General features: G+C 41.1%; 2 protein-coding genes across 5 annotated transcripts in view; one reads left to right on the forward strand and one right to left on the reverse strand.

Annotated features, from left to right (window-relative positions):
* The first annotated feature begins 543 nt into the window (after positions 1-543).
* On the forward strand, positions 544-10686 carry dnase2 (deoxyribonuclease II, lysosomal). The gene is made up of 7 exons (XM_083990188.1): positions 544-895; positions 1766-1863; positions 2000-2171; positions 3268-3373; positions 4161-4325; positions 6817-7035; positions 7208-10686. The coding sequence occupies exons 2-7, from the start codon at positions 1766-1768 to the stop codon at positions 7579-7581; spliced, it is 1134 nt and encodes a 377-aa protein (XP_083846314.1). The 5' UTR covers positions 544-895; the 3' UTR covers positions 7582-10686.
* rgl2 (ral guanine nucleotide dissociation stimulator-like 2) overlaps positions 10683-24745 on the reverse strand; it is a 43956-nt gene continuing 29893 nt past the window's right edge. For all 4 annotated transcript variants that reach the window (XM_083990185.1, XM_083990184.1, XM_083990187.1 and 1 more), the window contains 9 exons: positions 17928-17987; positions 16800-16886; positions 16661-16693; positions 16062-16183; positions 15855-15941; positions 14323-14416; positions 13914-14138; positions 13561-13675; positions 10683-12096 (listed from right to left, as the gene is read on the reverse strand). In XM_083990185.1, coding sequence (XP_083846311.1) covers positions 11915-12096; positions 13561-13675; positions 13914-14138; positions 14323-14416; positions 15855-15941; positions 16062-16183; positions 16661-16693; positions 16800-16886; positions 17928-17987 — 1005 coding nt within the window. In that variant the 3' untranslated portion in view covers positions 10683-11914. The remainder of the gene's footprint in view (positions 12097-13560; positions 13676-13913; positions 14139-14322; positions 14417-15854; positions 15942-16061; positions 16184-16660; positions 16694-16799; positions 16887-17927; positions 17988-24745) is intronic.

Genomic DNA, 24745 nt, shown 5'->3' on the forward strand with positions numbered 1-24745 from the left:
ATAAAACAGGAAGATCCAATAGCAGGGCGACTCAGGTCCAAGTTCCACTTTTTGGATGGACATGTGCAATATGTGTTTAGGGTTGGGTCAGTATATCAGACTGATTGCACATGGCCTTTCAAAGACCAAATATTACCCAGGTCAGCATGTATTTACCGATATCATTGTAGATAATTTATAACTGATGGATAGTCCCCGCTATAGTTAAACATGCTTTATAAACATGCACTCTGGAGGTTTACTGTCTTTGTATTGGAAAATCGTGATGACCATCTATCACACTTTATTTTTTTCTTCTTGTTTTTTTTTTTTTAACATCTGATGTACAAAATGATTAGGCTTAGTTGATTATTATTGAAAATAGTTAGAAATATAATCATCCGTTACATGAAAGCATCGTGGTTGTGTAAAGACTTTATGATTATTATATTGATATCGTCTATTATTATTATTTTAAGACTTTTATTAGCCGGCTCACAGAATGACGTCACCGACCACCTGACAGAAACTTAGGACTTTCAGACAAGGATAAGACGGGAGACCGGAAGTTACGTAGCATGTAAACATCTGTTAAAACATTAATTTCCCCTGTAATTGTTGCGTGCATCACTTACCCTGGTAATAAACCACTTGTTTTATGTTTTCATGTGTTTCAGTAAGTTGAAAGCTGTTGCTGGTTCGTTTGTTGAGAGACGTTGCTCGTCGTTGTTAGCTAGCTCGTGCCCGGCGGCAGCGATACGTCACGGTCTCCTCCTGCTCTCGTTGTCTCAGAACAAAACAAGGATGTGAGCAGTTCAACCAACATGAAAGTTGCTTAGGTTCGTGAACTTATGTACATGCTGCTGTGGCCAGCGTTAACAGTCTGTAGAGGACACACGCTCAGTCCGAGGTGAAGGTAAGTGAGTAGATGAAAGTTAACCTGTGCTGCGACCGACTTCACTGTCAAAATAGATGGTTTTAACTTCGTTAATTAGTTCAACGGCAGCAACGTGCAGCAGAGCTAAGTTACTGTGATTTATCATAGCCGGCGGAGTCACTTAGTTATAAGTTATGTTATACTCATTTTACACGAGTCCCCCTGAAACCAGAGCTGACATAATATTTTTTTTTGTCTAGATAATGAATGTAATACGCACCGAACTGTGGGTGCATTTACTCAAATACTGTAGCTACTTACTGTAAGTGCATTTCTGAGGTAGGCTACTTACTTGATGGGTCTGGCTGCAGACCTGCACCTAGGTATAAAAGTGTGAGTGTTTGTGCGTGCGTGTGTCATAAAACAGCTTTTAACATGGTTTGACAAGTTGACACTTGACATCAACTGGGTGCTTGGTGCTGTATTTGAATTGGCTTCCAGTGTTGTTGTCCACAGCTGCACTGAGCTCCACTTTTGTCAAACACTGCATGTATATTAATGTGTTGGGCCTCACTGTGGTCAGTCCAGGATGTTGATAAAGAATCTGAATGATAAAACAGTAACAGTCGCATTGCAACAGTGTTTTTAGTACTAAATCCCTTCTTTATGTTACAACCCCTCCACTGCAGCTCAGACACTGTCCTTGGACACACAGGAGGAAATGTGTTACTAATATGACTGGACCTTTGAAGATTAACACTAGGCCTATATTTTTTCAAACTCAGAGAACCTTTTGCTATGGATTTTATTGTTCATCAAAACTGATATAGGATGGAGTCTTTCTGCCGAGATTATGAGCAACAATTACAGCCATCAATGCTCATACTTAAACCTGTCTCTCCTTCTCAGATGCTCCTGCTCCTGTCCCTGCTGATCTCTTTTGTGCCACTAGGAGGTGGTACCTCTCCAATCAGCTGTTACAATGACCAAGGGGATGCTGTAGACTGGTAATTCAGTTATAATAGAGCTTTTTATACAGTATTATTTATGGTTGGTTTAATCACAAATCCTATAAAGCTAAAAAAAAAATATATAAATAAATAAATAAAACAAACGATACTGACACCTGTTTCTCTAAATCAGGTTCTACATGTACAAACTGCCTAAGAAACACGGCAGTAAGTCTCCCGACGAGGGGGAAAGGTATTTACTCTTGGACAAGGGGAGTGAAGGATGGACCGAAGGGAAGGGGACAGTGAACGACACCACAGGAGCCCTGGGCAGGACGGTCGGCCAGCTGTACTCACAACGCAAGGTCTGATCCTACTGATGACTTTTTAAAAGATGTAATCTATTTCAACTAAAAGATTCAGTTTTGTATTACTGAGAGACTGAAATCATTTTCAAGTCGCTCTAATGTGATTCAAAGAAAATGATTACACAGTTTTCAGTTCCTTATTCATGTACTATATATATTAGGCATGTGTTAAATGTGAAACTGTCTGCCCAAACACATTTATTTTTCTCTTTTCATCTGAAATACAGAGTACACCCACAAAAAATGTCATTTATCCATTTGATCATCTTTTAGAATCAATTATATGAATCAAAGTCAATAAAGATCGGTTTTCTAATTAGCAGTATTACTTATGTATTTATGATTTCCCCTATAGCTTTAGCCACAGTGTGGTGTTTACCTAAGCAATATCAGCAGTAAACACAGATGTCAGCACAAGTGGAATACCAAAAGCAGATGTAATTTCTTTTTGCCTGCTTCAGCTTTTCCACTACAGTCTTATGACTTCTCATTTCATAGACAGACTTATTAAATGCAGTGATAGGTTTTTTTTTTATGTTAACACCACTTGTTGCTATTGGATCAGAATAAGAAACTGAAAATGAGAACTGAAAACCTGAGTCTGTCTATTTGTACGCAGTTTGCAGCTTTATGAATCCTGTCACAACAGGTTCAGCTGCAAGTAACACACAAAACACGCAGAGGAATCTACACCTTAACTTATTAAAGTTTCGCTGTTTTATTTTGGATTATAGTTTAAATAGGATAATCTTTGTGTTTTTTAATATGAGGGTTTTTTTAAGAGTTGATTTTATTGATTTTTATCGAAACGAAACACAGACAACATACAAGTGCTCTCTGTATTCACAAAGATATCGAAACAGAAAGAAAAACAAACCACCATCCAAACCCGAATGACGTAGCTCATGACTGTCTTTAACCAAAAAGTAAAAAAGACATCAGAAAAGAAAAGAAAAAAAGGAAAAAGAGAAGGAGTCCTACTGCCACCCCCAACTGTTGCATCAGTCACCCTATACACATAACGTACATACTGTGCCTTCTCTAATATGAGGGTTTTTAAGCTAAAAAAAACAACTTTGTGCCCTCTTCACAGAGCGCAGAGGTAGCCTACATCCTGTACAATGACCAGAAGCCACCTGAGGACTTTGGTGACAGACGGGTTAACGACAGTGGAAACGGAGAACGGGGCCACACGAAAGGTGAACACAACAGTGCAGCTCTGATACGCTGGCTTACAGTGTGCAAGTCTATTACAGTATTTTTTTAATAAAATTTAAGATTTTTATTTTTTTTTAAATTAGGCCTCTATTATACACAGTCACCAGTTTACCAGGTCCACCTTGGTCAAATTAATGAAGTCTAACACAACAGCTCTGGATTAAGCCCTCATGATGGTTATAATGTCTGTGGTCCTGTTTTGGTCACAGTTAGTGGTTCTGTTGAGTTGTATTAAGTAATGCTAAGAAGTGTTTCTAGTATTTTGTCCAGCCCATTCATGTCATTGATGGTACATGAAACAACAAGTTCTTAAGTTTTTATTGTCACATGTGAACAAACAAGAAAGAAAGTCTTAAGATGCAGTTAGAGGAGAGTGATCTTTAAACAAGCACCACAATAATAATAATACACCACAATAAGAGAGTGTAGATTGTGTAACAGCAAAAGGCACAAAAAAGTGAAAGCATCCAAAAGTTGTTTAAAGTTAATACACAATAAATAAAGATGATGTTAAAGAAAGAAAGGATCAGGACTGTTGTAAAACAAAAATCTATGTATTTTTGTTAAAGTGGTGGGTTCATGTCACAGTTTAAAAAACAACAACAATAATATATTATTGTATTAATAGAAAGAATAAATACCGGTAATTTAAAAAAAACGTGTTGGCACTGGTATGCAGGAAGTTGTATGTATGTGTATAACATTGCAATGCACACTGAGTATTTGACATGGATTTACACTGACATTGTTCATCTGCCCGCTCCTCAGGTGTTGTGCTGCTGGATAAGGAGCAGGGCTTCTGGTTGGTCCACAGCACCCCTCGCTTCCCCCCCGTGCGGCAGGCGGGACAGTATTATTACCCCAGCAGCGGCGTGACGAACGGACAGAACTTCATCTGCGTCACCTACCCGCTCAGCCGCTTCCAGACCATCGGTGAGACTGGAGTCCTGCCATGTGGCCTCTTTAGCACAGGCAGAGCCGCTAGAAAACCACAGTCAGCGCTTTATGAGGATGTCTAAATGGGTGGTGCTATCACATTACAGTTCTGTTGAGTTGTGAAGGGAAGGAGCAGGCAGCTAATGAAGATTCATACTCTGCCTCGTGTCTGCTATTACATTATATTGTTCTGAGTCAGTGCGATTTAATTAACAAGGAACTGAAGAGTTCATTTTCACATTCCTATCTATATTGTTGGAAAAAGTGGGTCATTTTTTGTGCAGTGTATTATTAAAAGTTCCAGCCGCTGCAGCCTCTATATGCTGCTATTTTGCCTATAAGATTATCAGGAAGAATAAGCAGATATTTTGTTTTGCTGATGCATTTGAGTTTTATCATATTCATCCTATCAGCCAGTTACATAAGCTCCATCTATTCTACACTGTCTCTAAAGCCTGTGACCATACAGAATGTAATATATCTTGGGAGTTAAAACTTCTGATGAGTTGAAGTAGAGGTTTACTTTCCCATGAGGGTGCAGACGCCGTTTCTAAGGCTTAAGAATACATTTCTGCCTTTGTCAAACCTCAACACTGAACACTTAAGCTATTGAATCATAAATTGAATTGTCAGCGTACGTAGGTGCTCCATTATTTATCACAAAGGCTGTCTCATTTTGAGGGGAGGGGGCGGGGGGGAAGTCTCTACAGTCATCACTGTCTCACGTCGCCGAGGTTCTTAATAGTCCAGTCAGGTATCGACACGGCAACAACAACAATCGCTAACCAAGATAATCAGCGTAAACAGGTGTCATCGGCGTGTCACTGTGCTGGCTCTGCAGTTCCCTGGCAGACCCAGCAGTTGGCACAGTTGCTAAGGCAGTGCCTGGGGTAATGTAATTAGATGGAGGTTTGTAACCATAGAGATATCGGCCCTCACACTGCGGCAGGCATTTGTTTCATCAGATTCTCGCCTCCCCAGCTGGGATGATGAGAGCGTGACAGTGTCCGGGGCGACGTGGATGTGCATCGTATACATGTTTGTGACAGAGCAGCAGAGGGTGATCGCTGCCGTGTCACGTTTTTGTTTTACAGCACCTTGCAGCAGGAATCTGCACATTAATGAGATTTAAGACTGCCGCTAAGTTTTTTTTAGACACAGACATCAAAAATACACCCACACATTATGTAAAGACTAGTATGTTGTCAGAACTGCTGTAGCAGCCCTAGTTAATAGCATATTTGTGGCTTTTCTTAGTATAGCTACTTTAAATGCACAGATTTAGTAGAAAAATAATGAATGATTAATACATTGACCCTGAAAGCTCAACACACTGCAGCCGTATGGAAAAACAAGCAGAAGTCGTAGGATCAGTTTGACAACACATGCACAGACCAACAATAAGAACACAACCAAATACAGGAATGCACTGCAAATTCAGACACCACAACCGCACAAACATGTTCCAAGTCACTCAGCACAACAGACGTTAAAGACAAAACCACTGTTTTTTCACAAAACCGATGAATATACCCAGACACACCTGGGACACGCTTTTGTGTTGCCATGGTTTGTGGCTCATGTAGTCGAGCATCCATCAGGGATGTTGAGCTCATGAGTTAATGATGCTGTTTTTTTCCCCCATTTTAATATTCAGATAGTCGATGATTGATGCTCAAAAGTGCTGTTTCTATTTGCTTATGTTTTGTCTTTTTGCATTCATTAAATTTTTTGCTTGACTGAGGCCTTTCGCTCACAACCAAAGCCAAGTCAGGAGGTGGATCGTCAAATCACACACATCCTTTGTCAGTCATGAGCGTCTGTACATTTTACTGCTGTCCATCCAGCTGTCGCAGCTAAAAACAACAAATGAAACAACAGACAAATGCATTCTCTGGTTCCAGTTTCCAGTTAAAAATGAGGATCTGCTGATTCTCTTAGTTTCACATAAATCTGAATTTGATGTTCAGACTGTTGGAGAAAACAAGCTGTTTGAAGACATCAAATCAGCTTTGGATGTGGGAGACTTAATACTACATGATGACATTCTATTAAATAAATGATGAATCAATTAATTAGAAAGTAATGGGCTGATTAATTACTAATGAAAGCATCAACATCAGTTGCAGCCACAAAGGAGCTTAGGAAGCAGCTGACGTTGTATAATGTGGTGACGTTAGAATTAGAAGTGTAGTGTTATTACAAGAAAATGTGTATCGGTTTATTTTTAAATATTAATAATGATAAGAAAAATTAAAACAATTATGAGAATAAGAATAAGAATAATATACAATGCATTACAAATCAAATACATTTTGTATATGACACACCCATTTTTCTCATTGCATTACATAGTACGGTGCTGCAGGTTGTTCCTTTACACCCATGTGACCAGCACAGTGCTATTCATTAACTGTTTTAAACTAATTGTGCTTCTGCGGTGCCGTTAGCGGCGTTTGCCTTCAATCTAATTTGTTTTGCACCACAGGAGAGCAGCTGCAGATCAATCAGCCTAATGTGTACGACTGCGATGTCCCTGAGTCCTTGGCGTCCCTGGTGCCTGCGCTGGCTGCTGTCTGTAAGAAAAAACATCTGTCTGGTCACATCTTTCCACATGCCAAAACTGTGTCCAATCGCAGTGTGACTTTGACCTCAAAGGATGGGACCAACTTTGTCAGCTTCGCTAAAGGATCTTCTTTTCACAATGGTACGACTTTGGAGAAGTAAAAGTGGTTTAAAGTTTAGTCTGGCTGCAGCTCACCTTCACATTTAGCTTTATATAAATAGTCAAAAATGAGCAGGACAAGTTTGAATTGTCTTTTAAATACGTCACTTAAAGTCATGTTATTCTCATCCATCTTCCCTCTCTGCTTCATTAGACCTCTACCACTCCTGGGTGGCCCCGGCCCTCCAGTCAGACCTCCTGGTCCAGTTCTGGATTCGCTCCACAGGCATCCTCCCCTCCGACTGCTCGCTGGGCTGGAAGGTCCTGGACATCAAGCTCATCAACCCGGGGCAGACGTTCGATTTCAAAGCCAGCCAGGACCACTCCAAGTGGGCCGTCAGCACCAAGGCGGCCGGGGACGGCGGCAGAGGCGGAGGGTGGGTGTGCGTGGGCGACATAAACCGGAACGAGGCGGAGGAGAAGCGAGGGGGCGGCACGGTGTGTCTGCAGCACCCGGTGGTGTGGAAGGCTTACAGGACGGCAGCGTTACAGTGTGAGGCCTGTGGAGGAGGAACCACCCAGTGTTGACCTGACTGGGTTTTAAAGGTATAGTTAAACATTTTGGCAAATTGGCCCATTGCCATAATCCCAATAGTTTTAGGAGTAGGTTCGTTACCTTTAATTGACGGTGCAAACTATTTTTAGAACGGCGGAGAAGAGCCGTGAGCTGCTCAGAACTATGCTACGGAGGCTAATGGGATTGCTTGCCGAAAAACTGCCCCAGACGGGAACGCGCATCAGCGGTTTTGCATGAATTTACCTTGAAAACAACTCTGTCTCGTAACTTTCTGTTATTATCTCATAGCGTGGTGAATGTGCAGGTCACAACTTGTCCACGAGAGCGTTTTGGAGTTTTTGGATTGTGTATTTGATGAGTTTGATGAGGGAAACCAAGAAATCCCATTAGCCTCCATAGTGTAGCTCTGAGCAGCTCGCAACTCTGCTCCGCCGTTCTAAAAATAGCTTGAACCGACAATTAAAGGTAACAAACCAACTCCTCAAACTATAGGGATTATGGCAATGTGCCAATTTGTCAACACGTTGAACTATCCCTTTAAATAGCACATTTTGTAGAGAATATATATTTCTTTAATGCCTTGAAACAACTCATGTACCATTTTATAATAAGGTGATCTTTTCTTATCATGTACATCTCTGATAGTTTGAGGTAACACTCAATTCCTGGGAATATATGGAGACCCTAAGTCATGACATCATGTCCCAGTCAGCCTGTTACTCACTGCAGCTCCTCATTCAGCTTTTTCTTCATTGCCGTTTGTGAAAAATGAAGTGTGCTCCTGGGATGTAGGAAAAATTGTGGGAAGATGCAGGAAATGTGTGTGAACTAACCACAACCCCCCAGATTGTTCGTGGACTCGTCTTTTCTGTTTAGCCTTGACATTTAAACCAAAACCTTCTAGGGCTTATGGGAAACAGTGTTAATTAAAGGCAGTTAAATTCATAAATATTGAATAATCAATGATGTAAAAGCTACCGTCCTTATCTGAACACTCATAAAGCGAGCCAGATGACATGCTGCTGAGTAAGGCTCTGCTCCAAGGCTGCAGTTGTAATTATTAGTGTCGTAACAGATGTCTTTGAAATGAGGTTTTCTTACTTCTGGAGCGGAAACTGGAAGTTACAGTTCCACTTCAGCTCTGTACAAGACAGCATTTAACACAAGAGTAAGTAAATTTAGCTTGAATTAGGACACATCTGTAAAATTAAATATTCATAGTGAAACTAAAAACATCTTAAGGTATAATTTATTAACAGTTAAACACTCACAAAGCCTCTCTGAGACTGTGTGTGTGGTTTGTGAAGCCTTGACTCAGAGAGGAAAAACACACTGAGGTCTCTCATTGAAGAAAAAGAAAAAAACGTATCCAAGCTCAGCAGAAAATGGTGTGTTCATGTTTTTGGCTGTTTTATAAAGGGCTGTTAACATCCTACTTTAAATTGAACACATCCAGAACAACTGAATAAGCAGTCTAATCTGATGGGGAACAGAGGGGTTTGTGGGAAATATGTTCATTTAAAAAAAAAAAAACAGAAAAAGTGCTACCTTTAATGAAAGCATTGGTGTCAAGTGTCTTTTCAGCCACGGTCCGGGTACTGTTTTAGCTGAAACTGAAGAGACAGTGCTGCAAACTGGATGAGTGCTGCTTCATTAACTCTGACTTTTTGTGTTTAAATCAACATTAGCTGGTTGGTGGGCTTGTTCTCAGGGAGAGCATCAGGCTTTGCTTTTTTTGGATCTGTATAAAATGGATTTTTATGGGATTTTTAAATTTATGAACATACTGAATTAATTGCACTATGTTTTGCATTTATCACATGCGCACATTTTTCTGACAAATTACAGAGACTGACAACATTCAGGTGTGAGGAATGCTTTAATACTTTGTGTTTGTATCATTAACTGAGTTTGAATGCATGTCTGTGTGTTTCAGATGTGCTTCTCTGACATACCCAGAAACAATTTTTGTTATGTTTTGTTCCTCGTACATTCATTCTGACCTTGATTTTGCTTGAAAGATGCTGGCTGTCTTGAATCTGAATAAAAAAAAGAGTAGAGCAGAGGTGTGTTTTTTTTGTCTAGCTGATGTGTATTCCCCTTGCTTTGTTTTCTTTATCCATGAGAAAAATAGAAATGTCAGAATTTGACATGTGGAGACAGTTTTAATCCGTTTGATGGGATATTCAGCAGCAATGGAGAGTATGTCTGCATTGAACCTGGAATATGTTACAGCACATAAGTCAAAAGCAATGGGATTCATATAAAAGTAAATTTATTACCACAAAAATAGGACATCCTGTATGTAGTGCATAAAGAGCTTTGATGTGACACACAGCACTGGAGGTGACTGCATTTCCTCCACGTAGACTGTATACATTCTAATGCAAACATGGGGAAGGTGAGCACCCTTTGAAGAAAGGCACTGAAACAATCAGTAGCATAGCATTACGCTAGCACACGTCATCTAATATTACCCAGAATCCTCTCCCTGGTCGGGCCATGCTCGTGCCTCGGCCGATGAGGGGGCCTCACCAGCACTGAGCAGGGAGTACCACGACCAGAGGTCACAAGACTTAAGTCAAAAGTCGAGCTTGTGTGTTTCAAGCCTACACAGAGTTGAATTCAAAACGTGACATCAGAGCTGAGTCTTTGTGCTGAATGTAAACAGCAGTGAAGATGTCTCCTGCTGAGCTGCTGCAAAGTCTGCATAAATTATGTTTAGCTTATGCTCTGTTGAGAAGTTCAGACCTGGAAAACCTTACACCTAATGGCAGAATTAATTTATTATTTCGTTCTTATTTTTCCCTATTGTTGTCCTTACAATTCTGGTGCTGCAGAACTGAAGCAAAGCCATGAGTTGCAAGTTGTTTTTAAAGCTGCAATAACGAAGCTTTGTGGCCACAAATACACCAAAATAAGCCATGTAGCATGTTATTGCCTTATGAATCGGACAGCAGCTGATTCCAGGGTGCCATCCAGCTGAAGAAGTATTTGTCTGGAGTTATGTTGCTGTCCTTTTAATGAAATAAGTGCATTTCACACTGCTGATAGTTCTAGTTTGGTCTCTAGCAACTTCTGAGAACCTCTGTCGCCAGCTTGACCAGCTAAAGCTAGCTTGGGAGCTAAAAATATTTAGCTGCAAGGTGTTTCTTTTGCTGTTAGATGTTTGGTGATATCACAGTCTGTTTTCTAGCCAGAGCTATTTTTCTGAAAAGTGCTGCTGTTTGAAAGGGTATGAACAGCTGTGAAGATGAACCATAAAGTACATTTTGGGGATTTAAAACCAAACCAATTAGCCAAAACAAGCAAGCAACAACAAAAAATTGCACTAGAGAGAGTTGGAAAATGGTTCATCACAACTCCACCTTCACTTTCACAATATAAATGTGATTCAATGGTTATAGAAAAATATTGGGTAATGCAGCTTTAAGATGAGATTAACATCTGCTTGAATCCTATCTGAAATATTTGCTGTGTGTAGAGATGTGCTGGCCTGTATAAAGTGGAAACTGCAGGTATTTGATGACATAGACATATGGACTAGAGCTCCTTGCCAGTGTAAACACAATGTTGACATCACACCAGATGTACAAAATATATAAATATATACAAAAAAAACACACATGTCATGTGACAAGCTCCAGTGTTTTGCTACAACGATGCACTTCCACTGCATCTTCTTCCATCCATGTGTCCTCCTGATGTGGGCCGGTTACCAGGACCAGACCTGACAGGCTCTGCACTTTTAGGTTTCATCATGGTTCTTCTTCCTCAGAACAGTCTAAAATCCTTTAACAGCCTCAAGGGTGATAACCGAAAACATGTTCTGACCAATTACATCTTTTTACATTTGGAAACGTCACTCACGGCTGAGGCACACAACAAGGGATTTCTTTGTGGTAATTAGAACAGATCTTATTCATTGAGTTGGAATGGAAAATAAAATAAAATAAAACGTTTTTAAGTGCTACCTGACTGGGACTCGAGAGCCAGCACCAAAATCACTCAGTTAAAGGCTTCTGTTGCTCTTCCTCTGGGTGTAAATTAGTTATGCATAATGTTTGGAAAAAGTGACACTTTTTCAGCAGCAGACAGCTCTGGTGAACAGAGAGGGGCGGCAGCAGGAGGTCTGAGAAAGTCTGACAAACGTGGTCTTGGTCTCGGTGTTTTGGTAGAACCAGCTTCGCAGGAACACTGGAAAAAAGGCATAATGTCGATTTTTGTTGTTTTGCACAGAGAAGGCCACATTTGCTGTCTGTGAGGACGTCGCCCTGCGTTCCTGTCAGGACCACGAGAAAAATGTCACTGTGCCGTGGAACAAGGTTCGAGGAAAATCCGATGTCAAAACAGAGTCCTGACCAGTCTCCTCCCCTTGGCCTTGATTCGAGGAAACGTGGCGCTCGTCTCCGTGCTGATCGGCTGCGAGCCAAGAGGAGTGTTCCCGCCTTTCCTTCTCAACAGGAAGTCAACACTTGATGATGTCATGGCATAGAAGACGTTTCCTGTAGCAGGTATGTGCAGTTCTGCATCAAGATAGGAAGAGAGACAAATAAGAGATTCAGTAGAGCTTCATGGAGAATGCTGCACTGATAAACATCCGCAGACTAAAAGCGACACGGCATGAGGTTGACCTGGTGACCCTGAGGTTAAGTTGGCAACCATGAACCACAACATCTCTGGGTCATGGCCGGGTGGGGAATGTACCGAATGTCCTTCCTCTTTCCTCTCTCTCTGTCTCTCCCTCCACATCTCTTATCATATCTCTACTGTTGCTGTCTTAATAAGATGCAAGCTGCCCCATCCTTCCAGGTCTTCTGTTGGTAACGGTTTATAATAACTACACATTATTGAGCATCAGTCAAGCATAATTAAATACTAAATTAATCATTCTTAAAACATTCGTCCTCTATGGATTCTAATTAGTCTGTAACTTAAAACCACAGTTATAAATGTTTAACTTTCAATTGATGATCTCATCTATAATGTATCTAATGATTATATTTTCATACTTCATAAATGATGGATTCATCATTTATTTATCAGTGTATTCATAGATGTTGCTTTGCAAATTATAATTAAGTATTTAATGAGGCTTTACTAATACTTGGTAGTGTGTTATGAAGTGTAACCTTTTTTATTGTATTACTTCATGATACATTTAAAGCCTTCTATGACACTGAATCTGAGCGGTCAGTTAGATAATAAACAACTAAGGAGCAATGAAGTAAATAGGATTACAAGCGTCCAGCAAGAGAAAATAAATTAAATTAAAATACTAATATATACAGAATCAATCTAAATAGTAGTAACAGCACTATTGGTAGACGTAGTGGCAGTATTAGTAGTAGTAGTAGTAGTAGCTTTATTGTTATTATATTGAGGGTCAGACAACAACCCTCTCCTGAGGCAAAGAAACATTTAAAACAATTAAAAGCTATATAAGACATTAAAAAAACATGATTCAACTAGTCCATAAGGGCAATAAAGTGCAATATGCAATATAAAACGTGCACACGCTAACTGAAATAAAAGAAAAACAAAAACCTGGGGTGTACCTGCCTCATACTAAAAACCCTTAATGAAACAGAATCTCCTCCCAGTTCTTACATAACACTTATATAAGTTGTATACAGAACCACAATTAGCTCCAATCTACTAGCAAGCGATTGTTGTGTCACAAAATCAATGTAGTATACGGGGAAAGTTTCAGGGTCAGATTAAAGCTGAGCACAGAGAAACTCTCCTCCTTCAGTGTTGAACGTGAACAGACTTCTGCTGTTACACCACTGCACGGTGAAGGTCAAATATCCGAAAGTTAGGGGACTCTACACCAAACAGCAGCCACACATAAACATAAACCCTGTCCACCACAATTACAGATCAAAACCTCAAGATGATCTCAGTTCTTTTTTTTTCTCCAAACGGTCCAGAAAGACGACGTACAGTAAATTTCCTTTTGCTCGACTGGTAATAGCCTAGCTCTTTACCTTTTCCTTCAGGCAGAAGTTGGATCAGCTCATATCTGGATGCCTGTTTCGGGTCCTGATTGTGCTTTTCCAAGGCCGAGCTGATCACAGTGGGGGTCTTATCATTGCTTGTAACCTGAGGGGAGAGAGGAGAATAACAATGACACTAGGACAGCTTGATTTGCACTAATGATATCCTAGGTCCATTGTATCCTGAGGATCTGATTCTGATGACTATCATTATGGCATCCTTGCAGATCAGAGGCACCGAGGCTTTAAGTGCAGCGTGTCACAGATAATTTGGGACGGAGCTTTTTTTTCCACAATGTCACGGCCGGCGCAGTAAATGAGAATCAAATAGTGTGAATTATTACCAGTATGCTTCGGTATAGGTTTCCGTCCTGCAGGTCCATCCGTATCCTGATGATTCTCATGTCGGGCCCAGACCCCGGGATGTTATTGGGGGGGTTGTTGCCGCAGGACGCTGATCGGCGGTGCGATTTTGTGGGAGTTGTTGGTGTCAACGTGGCGGGGGTGGAGTCATTGGTGGGAGGGGACGTGTCAACATCCAGGCAGGACACAGATGGAGACCGCATATGCTACAGTAGAATAAAAGCGACATTGCTGGTGATAACCAAGGACGTGAGTGTTTTTCTGGCAGCGCAGCGCCGTCATGCTGATTTTAGACAAAAGCAGAACAGAGTTGCCTCTGCATATACGGACTTTGAGACAAACTAATACAAATGCACAGCTGGTCTTAACAGAAGAGTACCAGTATGTTACCTTTGTGAGTTTTGACAGCAGGTTGTTGACAGGTGAGGGGAAGTCAAAGAGGCTGTCACTGTCACCTGCCAGGCTGGTCCTGGACGTGCTCAGGCTGTAAACACATCAACAGGTACAGACACATTCAAATTACTGATGCAAATAATGATCGTTTTCATTATTAATCACTCAGATTTTGGCTGTGGTATGTTGCTCTTATTAGCATATGGCTCAGAAATGCAATAGTATTGCTCCTTGATCATTGTTTTCTTGACAACTTAGATGTTAAAATGTTAAAGGGATAGTTCAACATGTTGGTGAATTTGCCCATTGCCATAATCCCTATAGTTTTAGGAGTAGGTTCATTACTTTTAATTGTCGTGCAAGCTATTTTTGGAATGGCGGAGCAGAGCCGCAAGCTGCTCAGAGATACGCTACGGAGGCTAATGGGATTTCTTGGTTTCCCTCATCAAACTCATCAAATACACAATCCAGTAACTCCAAAACGCTCTGGTGGACAAGTTGTGACCTGCACATTATTATATTGAGGGTCAGACAACAACCCTCTCCTGAGGCAAAGAAACATTTAAAACAATTAAAAGCTATATAAGACATTAAAAAAACATGATTCAACTAGTCCATAAGGGCAATAAAGTGCAATATGCAATATAAAACATGCACACACTAACTGAAATAAAAGTTGTGACCTGCACATTCACCACGCTATGAGATAATAACAGAACGTTACAAGACGGAGTTGTTTTTGAGGTAAATGCAGAGACTGCTTGCTGAAAAACTGCCCCTGACGGGCACGTGCATCAGCGGTTTTGCATGAATTTACCTTGAAAACAACTCATGAGTTTGATGAGGGAAACCAAGAAACGCCATTAGCCTCCATAGCGTAGCTCTGGGCAGCTCGCGGCTCTGCTCCGCCGTTCTAAGAATATCTTGCACCGACAATTAAAGGTAAAGAACCTACGGCTAAAACTATAGGGATTATGGCAATGGGCCAATTTGCCAAAATGTTGAACTATCCCTTTGAATCTGATCAATCCACCAACTTCACTAATGAGACCTTTCGGTGATGTTCAGTGACGCTTCCTTAAAGTTTGGAGGTATGTGAGGGACATGCAAAAATGGATGGTAAATAGTGAAGTCAATGTGGTGTGTTAGTTTGACCAAAAAGTCTACAGTTCCTGTTATGCAACATAGCACTGAGTCATTAGACACAGGAACTCTTCAAATTTTTCTTTGAGTACAACCAGAAGTATCACTCAAATATCACATACCTGTTATATCCTGTTTTCTTTGTGGTGTGTAAATTATATTTCATGTGTAACATTGCTAGCACACACCTCAGGATTATTATGAACCAACCAAAATCCTTTTGTGCAGTGTGAACTGTGGGGGCCTTCGTGGTAATAGTATATCCTTTCAAGTTTGTGTTTACGTGTGTGTGTGTGTGTGTGTGTGTGTGTGTGTGTGTGTGTGTGTGTGTGTGTGTGTGTGTGTGTGTGTGTGTGTGTGTGTGTGGGTCACTCAGCATTGCTCACTCTGGGCACTGTGTGATGATGACTGTTGGAGCAAGGCCACGGGGGCTCGGCTCACTGGGTGCTTCGATTTCATTGGACAGTCTGTAGCTGTGATAGAGAGCATCAGACAGAGAAGGTCAACAACATCTAGCAAATACAAATACAATGCAATTTGCCTAAAATAAAAGAATGAATATAGTGAAACTGAACAAACTCATATGTATTTACCTTTCCTCCTCTGTTAGTGTGGGGACACTGTGATACCACTGCATGAAGGACTCGTCAGAGGTGAAAACACAGTTTTTGCAGGAAGACTGCAGGAGCCGGATCTGAGCTAAAACCTCAAATTCCTGTTAACAAAGAGCCACATCACCACAAGGTTTCATAATATAAAAAAAGCACACATGTTGACTGATCTTGTACTACTCTGCAGTCTTTTTCTCTCATCTAGGACTTCACGGCACCTTCCGCTTAATCATTTTCTCTCTCAGATATTCGGTTACCTCTGCTCACTCTAATACGCTCTTATCTTGAAAACTATCCTTCCTATCTCTCTTCTTACTGTAGCTCCTATTATCTCAGGGTCACAGGGTTTTTGTCAGGGTGCTCCAATTCTTACCATCAGACTCCTCCCCGCTTTCAGCCTGTTAAAGCCGTTAATGCTGCAGAAAGTGAAGCTTATTTTGCAGCTTCACTTGCCAAAAACTGCTCATTATCTAATCATCAGCTAAGCTTAAGGACATACTTATTTCAGGAGCACCGCAGCAGATAATGTATTCAACTTCTAACCTTTCATATTTCAAAGTAATAGGTATTGCAACACTCACCCTTCTCCTTTTGTCGAAGTTGATGTAGCCGTTCTGCAAAGGAAGAGACAGGTTGTGAGTATGACCAGTGTAAAATGCTGAGCAACTTCCAAAAGGCTCTGACCGTGGTTTCCCCTTGATAGAGATGAGATGAACTTACATCCAGCCTGTCTTTGACAGCTGTGTCCAGCATGGTGAGGTCTGTGAGGAAGATACCCAGGTAGGGCACGGTGCCCTGGGCATTGGACTGTGTGGAGACAAAAAAAAAAAAAAACAGGTGTTTCATCAGTTCCCTAGAGATTTCTATCCACATCGTAAAGAGCCCTCACAGTGAGGCATTTCAGAGCGGACGCCTGCAGCTATTTTTCAAACGATGGCCCAGGATTCAGCACATCACACACCACACACACCACACACACGCGCCACACAGACAGACGACAGCCCTCTGTTCCACTTCATTGCTGCATGCTGGTCGATCCCTCTTACAACCCTCCATCAAACCGCTGATACGCCCCCTGCTTAGCAGCAATGACATCTGTATCAGCGTTTGAATGTAGCAGTTTGTAGGAAAACGCTTTTTTCGAGTAGTTTCCGGATGTAATCCGTTATTAATCCTGCAGCCAAGTCATAGAGTTTTTCATTAACGTGCTTTTAACTCAAAAAAAAAAAAAAAAAAGTGACACTGACACCGTGCAAAGCAGGACGTGCACTCTACTGTAAATAAAATTAGACTACTGTCATGCCGGCTGCCTCTGCCAGGCCTGAGAATACGGATCATTTTTCTAAAGACATTATACCATATCTCTGTCCCCCCAACTTTCACAATACTAACGACACTTTTGCAGGGTCTTGCATCATTTCTACATTTTCAAAGGTCTCCCTAAAGGCCTGTGGGGGTGTACAGTCCTTCAGGCTATAATGTTTGGTATTCACACCAAACGTGAGCTTTTAAGTTCATGAAATTTTTTGTTTTTCTCATGTGCTTGAAGATCTGAGGTTTCGCCTCAGCACCAACTGCTGGGGTCGTTTTAAGTTGCTCCTCTGTGACCGAAGCCATTTGAAAAATCCTGGTGATGTAACCCCTAAATGATTTGACACTCCAGTGAGAATAATTTACAAACCAAGCATGTGGCATATCTGAGACGTTCAGGAGACATGTTTGTACAAGCACAACCATTTACACACGAGTGTTGGACATGTACAGCAGTAGCCCTCGGTTGTCAGGTGGTTGTTAAGGAGGATCAACCACCTCCCTGAAAGCTAAACCTCATGTCTATGCTCGACTTACCTTATTAAGATGTCTGTTGTTGAGCCTGTTGTCTATGTTGGCGAACTTTGATGTGCCTTCCTGCAAGGGAAAAAGCAAAGGAAAGTGTGATCATTAGTCTTGACCTTGGACCGTGGACGGTAAGTGGTCAAACTGTGAATACAGTGGCTTTGAATTTGCACTTGGATGCAGTGGGAACAAGCTATCAACACACTAATGACGCATCATCATGCTGATGTGCAAACATTTGCTTATTTACACACCCAGCAGATATGGATCAACATCATCAGTCATTTTGAGTCGTGTTTCTGGTCACCTGATCACACTCAAATATTGACATATTAAGCTCTGATATGGTTTCTTCCAGCTACTGAGGGAAATAACTGGAAATCGTTGCTGCTAATTGCTGCAGGTAGCTTACAGTGCATTTATCAGATAGAATGTTGACTTATGAATATGTGACACGTAGCATGTACTGTATGGCATTTATAGCCTTAGGTAATTTCCAATGCTTCACCTGAAATGAGATTTTATTTTTATTTAAATAAATATTCAAGGTCGTAAAAAATATCATGTAAGAAATAAAGTGACAATGCACCATTAAACTAGATAAAAACCCAATTCTGTCAGGACAGGAGATGAACATGAATTATTTTTTATTTTTATAGCATTAATAATGGTGCACCTCAGCACTGCTCCATCAAAAGATCTGTCAGGACAACTTGACATCCATTAGCCAAGACATAGCCTGTCATAAACATGTGTTATTACACTGTGAAATGCTCCAGTGACAGTAGTGAATAATTTCTTTTCTTCTAACTTTTATTAGTCTTTTATTAGTCTGAATCATTCATCTTACACCCTATCTGCTAGTCGTAGTCATTTTAAGACAAGCAGTGAGATGAAGGGAAGCGAGTACTTGTGCTGAAAAAAATCAAAGGCCAACAGAAGGCGGTGGTGTTTTTCTGGCATCAAAGCTCGGAGTGAAGCTTTCAAAAATGAAAGCAAATGTTTGGATGAATTCCTTAGACGGTATCATGGTAAAAGTCGCAGCTAATGCAAAGGTATTGATGCTTGCACTGCACCATTAGAGCAAATCAAAACACAGCTAATCCTGCCAATTTCCTTCAACTCTGACACAGTGCAAACTAAATATAATGTACTTCTTCAGATGGGTGTGTAACACTGAAGGGAAAGTGTTGACAGAATAAGGGCAGTTGTACTCAACCAGATTAGACTGGTTTCTGGTCTTTAAAGAAGTCCTAAATCTCCAACAGTGAATGTTGTTTCCAGCTGAGGATAAGGCTCGACAGGCTGAGGCCAAAAGTGTGAACGAGTAGTGGCGCTGACAGGCACATTAATAAATTTCTTATACTGCTGTTCAAGTTATAGTACTCACCAGGATGTGAGATGTAAGTCAAAGTGCAGAAGAGTCATATGGTTTTTTCAGTTTCAGGAAAAATAGCTCTGCCATAGCTCGGTTTGCAGTAAGCGTGTTGTTTTTCTGCTAACCATGTGGGTTCATGGAGTCTGCCAGGTTGGTTCACCACTTTGGTCAACACTGAAATATGTCAACTACTGTAGAGATTCGTGGTCCCAAGATGATGTGCTGTAAACTGTCTGTGGTGAATTTTCTTTCTTTTTTTTTAGATGTTGGTTTTTGTATTTTTTGGCAAAATGTCGCTACAATTATTAGAGAACTTTAATTCATATTCACCTCCAGTTGAATTGTTACACCTTTATGCTAGCCTGTTAAATATTTATTTAAATATTTAGCGCTAATTAGCAAATGTTAGCATTTTAACAAACTATTAGGCTACTGACATTTTCTTCAGTCACTGCTATGTCTCGTGATATGTTTGTTGCTAATAAGCAAACATTAGCATGGTAACACATCACAAATGTGCAGCTATTCAAAATCAAATCAAAAAGCATTTGTTTTTTAGCCTAATTAATTGTATTGTTCTATTAGGGTTTTTTTGTTTGTTTTTTTATTCTTAATTTATAAAGCACATTATTCCATATTTAGGCACTATTAGCTTAAGAAATGTTTATAACATCATATTTCAGCAGCTAATCACTATTGGCCTACTTAAATTGAGGCGGTAAGGGGTTTGTTATGAAATCCAAAGTTGTATTGTTCCTTTTCTTAGTTAGATTTATGTGTTTTCATTTAATATTTTGTGGTACTGATGGAAGATGTAAGGTAAATTTAAGATTGAGATTAAGGGGCCGTGTGTGTCCACCAGACGCGCTTTCAGTGCTCTGAGCACCCGCGACCAACGGCCGTGTCCACCAAACGCGCTCTCTCTCTCTCTCAGAATGCTGCCGTAACCAGGTAACAAACCGAGCCGTCAATTCCGAGCCGCTTGACGAGTGGCGCGCTGTTCCAAAAGTTGAACCTATTTCAACTCTCAGAGCGCCCAGAGCGTTTTTTCCGCCGAGGGCGCTGAGCGCTGTGAGTGCCGAACTCCATAGGATCTGAATGAAAAGTAGACACCCAGAGCGCTGAAAGTGCGTCCGGTGCATCCTATCTGGGACTCAACTATTGAACACATACTTCTTCTATTTTATATTTCTATTTATGTTATGTGAGAAAATATATTAATATTCATTAATTATAAATAATGTTTATATGTTACAAAATAATTAAGTATATACATTTATTTGTTTTGTTTTGTTTTATTTTGCACATGGCAGATAGATAGATAGATAGATAGATAGATAGATAGATAGATAGATAGATAGATAGATAGATAGATAGATAGATAGATAGATAGATAGATAGATAGATAGATAGATAGATAGATAGATAGATAGATAGATAGATAGATAGATAGATAGATAGATAGAGTTTCCTTCCAGGCTCAAGTGGACTCCTTCAGGCAGAAACAGACTCTTGTTGTGAAACTTGAGGAGGGGGTGTTGGATCATGTCAATATCATGCAGTCCAACCATCATTGCCATCTCACTGGAGATATCGCCCTACATCGTGTCTTTTTCTTTGTCCTTGTCTCTGTCTTTGGCATTGGAGTTTCACTGCTGGTGGGCCATCTCACTGGAGATATCACCCTACATTGCGTCTTTGTCTTTGTCTTTGGTATGTCCTCAAGAGTTTCACTGCTGGTGGGCCACCTCACTGGAGATATTGCTCCACAGCGTGTCTTTGACTTTGTCTTTGTCTTTGACTTTGTCTCTGTCTTTGTCTGTATGTTCTTGGGAGTTTCACTACTGGTGGGCGATCTCACTGGAGATATTGCTCCACAGCGCGTCTTTGACTTTGTCTTTGTCTTTGACTTTGTCTTTGACTTTGTCTCTGTCTTTGTCTTTGTCTCTGTCTCTGTCTTTGTCTCTGTTTCTGTCTTTGTCTGTATGTTCTCAGGAGTTTCACTGCTGGTGGGCCGAGATATTGCTCCACAGCATGTCTCTGTCTTTGGCATTGGGAGGTTTTGGGGAGTTTCACTGTTGGTTGACCTTCTCACTGGAGATATCGCCCCACAGTGCATCTTTGTCTCTGTCTTCTCTGGAGAGGATCCAGGGCTTGTACTGAACCTTATTCGTTTCCTTGGTGGAGAGCTGGTCTCTCCACAGATGTCTCCATAAGGTCTTTTCCTCAAAGATCTTCTTGTCCATTCTTTGCTCGTTGTTTCCTTGTAGCTGGTTCCCTGTTGCTCATCTACATCCGTGGACATCCTCATCCTCTTACGTGGTGGAGAGGGAGTCTGTCCACGGATGGCACTGTAGGGTCTTTTCCTCAAAGATCTTCTTGGCCAGTCTTTGCTCGTCGTCTCCTTGTAGCTGGTTTCCTGTTGCTCCTCTACATCTGTGGACATCCTCATCCTCTTACGTGGTGGAGAGGGAGTCTGTCCACGGATGGCACTGTAGGGTCTTTTCCTCAAAGATCTTCTTGGCCAGTCTTTGCTCGTCGTCTCCTTGTAGCTGGTTCCCTGTTGCTCCTCTACATCTGTGGACATCCTCATCCTCTTACGTGGTGGAGAGGAGGTCTGTCCACGGATGGCTTTGTAGGGTCTTTTCAGCAGAGAACTTTTTTGAAAGACCTTTCTCCTTTTCCGCTCTGGAGAGGCGCAGCCCAAGTTCTCTCTGCACACCTGAGAGATTTCAGCATATCTCCTCTTTCTTCTCTCTCGTAGCTTCATGAGAGCCATGCTAGAGATCTTATCCTTAGCCAGTGTCTCGCAGTTCTGATATTTGTTCAACAAGTTGTCAATAACGCACTCAGAATGTCAACTAAACAACGTATCCTCTCCCTATCGTGCACGCAAACAAATATCAACTAATACGACTGAAGTGTCTGACATACTGTACAGTGTTCTAGAATTTCTGATTCCTTTCATCACCTTTCATCTGTGATGTCATCATATCCTTTTATGATGGCATCATAAAGGGATATGATGGCGATGACATCATCAAGTGATATGATAGTGATGACATCATAATGTGATGAATGACCCTTAATGATGACATCATAAGGTGATGGCACTTAATGATGACATCGCCCTCTCAAGGATTTCTATGGGGGGGCAGTGGGTTAGCAATGTTACCTCTGGGTTCCAAGCCTAGGGCCTTTCTTTGGGGAGTGTGCATGTTCTCCCTCTGCCTGCATGGGTTTTACATGTTCTGCCCACAGTCCAAAGACATGCATACTAGGTTGATTGGCAACCATGAATTGCCCGTAGATGTGAATGTGAATGTGCAAGTTTGTTTATGTTGCCCTGTGTTAGACTGGAGCGAGAGAATGTTTTGTCATTCAGTATGTGATAATCATAAACATTGCTGTTGATGAGCCTGGGTTGAAACTGTACTGCTATCCACGAGTTTCCAAACTTCAAAACCGGAAGCCAGTTTTGCTCTTCCAGTGGAATTGTATGTTTACGTTGCCTTGGTTTCAGTAGTTGTCATAGTTGCGGTAAACGTATGGATCTGGCTTTTAACAATGGATATCCATTTGTGTGATATCCATCGTTATCCACAAGTTTCCGAACGTCATCTATGGTCAAAACCGGAAGCCGGTTTTGCCGGTTTGGTGGAATTATACGTTTACGTTTCCATGGTTTTCAGTCATTGTCATAGTTGCGGTAAATGCATGGATCTATTAACGCCGGCTTTTAACACGGATGTCAATTTTTGTGATATCCACTGTTAAAAGCTGGTGTGATGATCCATGCGTTTTACAGATTTTCATTGAAAAAAAAAGAAAAGAAATCCATGCATTTACCGCGACTACTGAAACCATGGAAACGTAAACATAAAATTCCACCGGAAGAGCAAAACCGGCAAAACAGGCTTACGTTTTTGACGTTCGGAAAAAGGTGGATAGAGAGCCTAAGTGTAAGCAGGAAGTAACGGTCGCCTTGGGACCTCAATTCAGAAAAAATCTCCCTGTAAGTGAACGGGAGTCAAAGTTTTATTTCTTGATCCGATTGAAATGTGCCATGAGAAAAATATATGACCTCTACCTGTTTAAAACATTGCGTTTCATGCTGAGAAATCAGCAGTTTGTTGTAAAACTATTGTAAAATAAAATTCTGAAAAATCCATAACCAGAAAGACTACAGGTCGCGTAGGTGACGTCACGCCGTCCTTTCCCGTGTCAGTTGGTGACGTAATTTTTGTGGGACATAGTCCGTAGAGCGGTTTTCACACAAAATACATTCTTCTGTTGCCGTTTTACTACAAGCTGCTGGTTTTTTTGTCATGAAACGTGATGTTAGGTTAAGGTCATATATTTATGTTACAATTCAATCGGATCACGAAATAAAATGTTGACTCCCATTCACTTAAGGCCCTTTCACACTGGAGATGTATTTTTCGTGCAAATAATTATTTGCGCATCAATATTTTTTTTCGAACCCTGGTTTTCATTACGGGTCCTTTCACACCGACCGCGAATGTTACGCGGTGAAAATGCGACACAATTTTTTTCCGGAGGCCGATTTTTCAGAGCTTTCGCCCGGCGAATAAACGCATCAACCAATCATGTAGCATGAAAAGGAGGTAGCCTACGTCACAACCCCCACGTCAGAACCATAGACTGTATGGTCAACACAAACACAAACGAGACTGTGGCGGCACAGTCAAGTTTGGGCCCACCACAGTCTCTCACAGGAAAGTTTTTTTTTAAACAATGTTTCACCGTCTTTGCTCTGCTCTCATCTCTGGCAGTCAGCCCCTCCACCTGCCGTCTCTCTGGCGTGCAGTCGCACCACACGTACACACACACACGGACACGGGCGCATGGACAGGTCGTGCTTGGCCGCTAATGTAAACAATGTAAATAACCTGTGTCTCGGAGGGGAGAGGAGGAGGAAGGAGAAATAGCAAGAGTGTGTTCATACTGTCAGGACAGTGATCAGATATTAATCAGTGATCATCAGACAATGAGCTGCTGTGTTGAGTTAAGTTGGTAACAAGACAACAGTGGCATACGTGAGGGATAATTAACAGATTGAACCCATGACGTGGAGGCAAAGAACCACCCGTCGCAAAGCGAAACTTTCGTGTCGCCGCTGGTGTGAATGGTTTTGATGCGAATTTCGTGCCGTTAATTCGTTACGTCCGCAGTGTGAAAGGGCCTTTACATGGAGATTTTTTCCGAATTGAGGTCCCATGACGAGCTTCACTTCCGCTTCTTCACCTTTTTCTGAACATCAAAAACGTAAGCCGGTTTTGCTCTTCCAGTGGAATTTTATGTTTACTTTACACATGGATCATCACACCAGCTTTTAAAGTGACAACGAGGAGTTTGTATTTGGTTATAAAAAAGTCCTGAAAAAGTGTTACCCACTTGTTAATGGGTCCATTTTCGATAAATATATTGT

Source organism: Trachurus trachurus (assembly GCF_905171665.1).
Source record: "Trachurus trachurus genome assembly, chromosome: 16".
Taxonomy (NCBI): domain Eukaryota; kingdom Metazoa; phylum Chordata; class Actinopteri; order Carangiformes; family Carangidae; genus Trachurus; species Trachurus trachurus.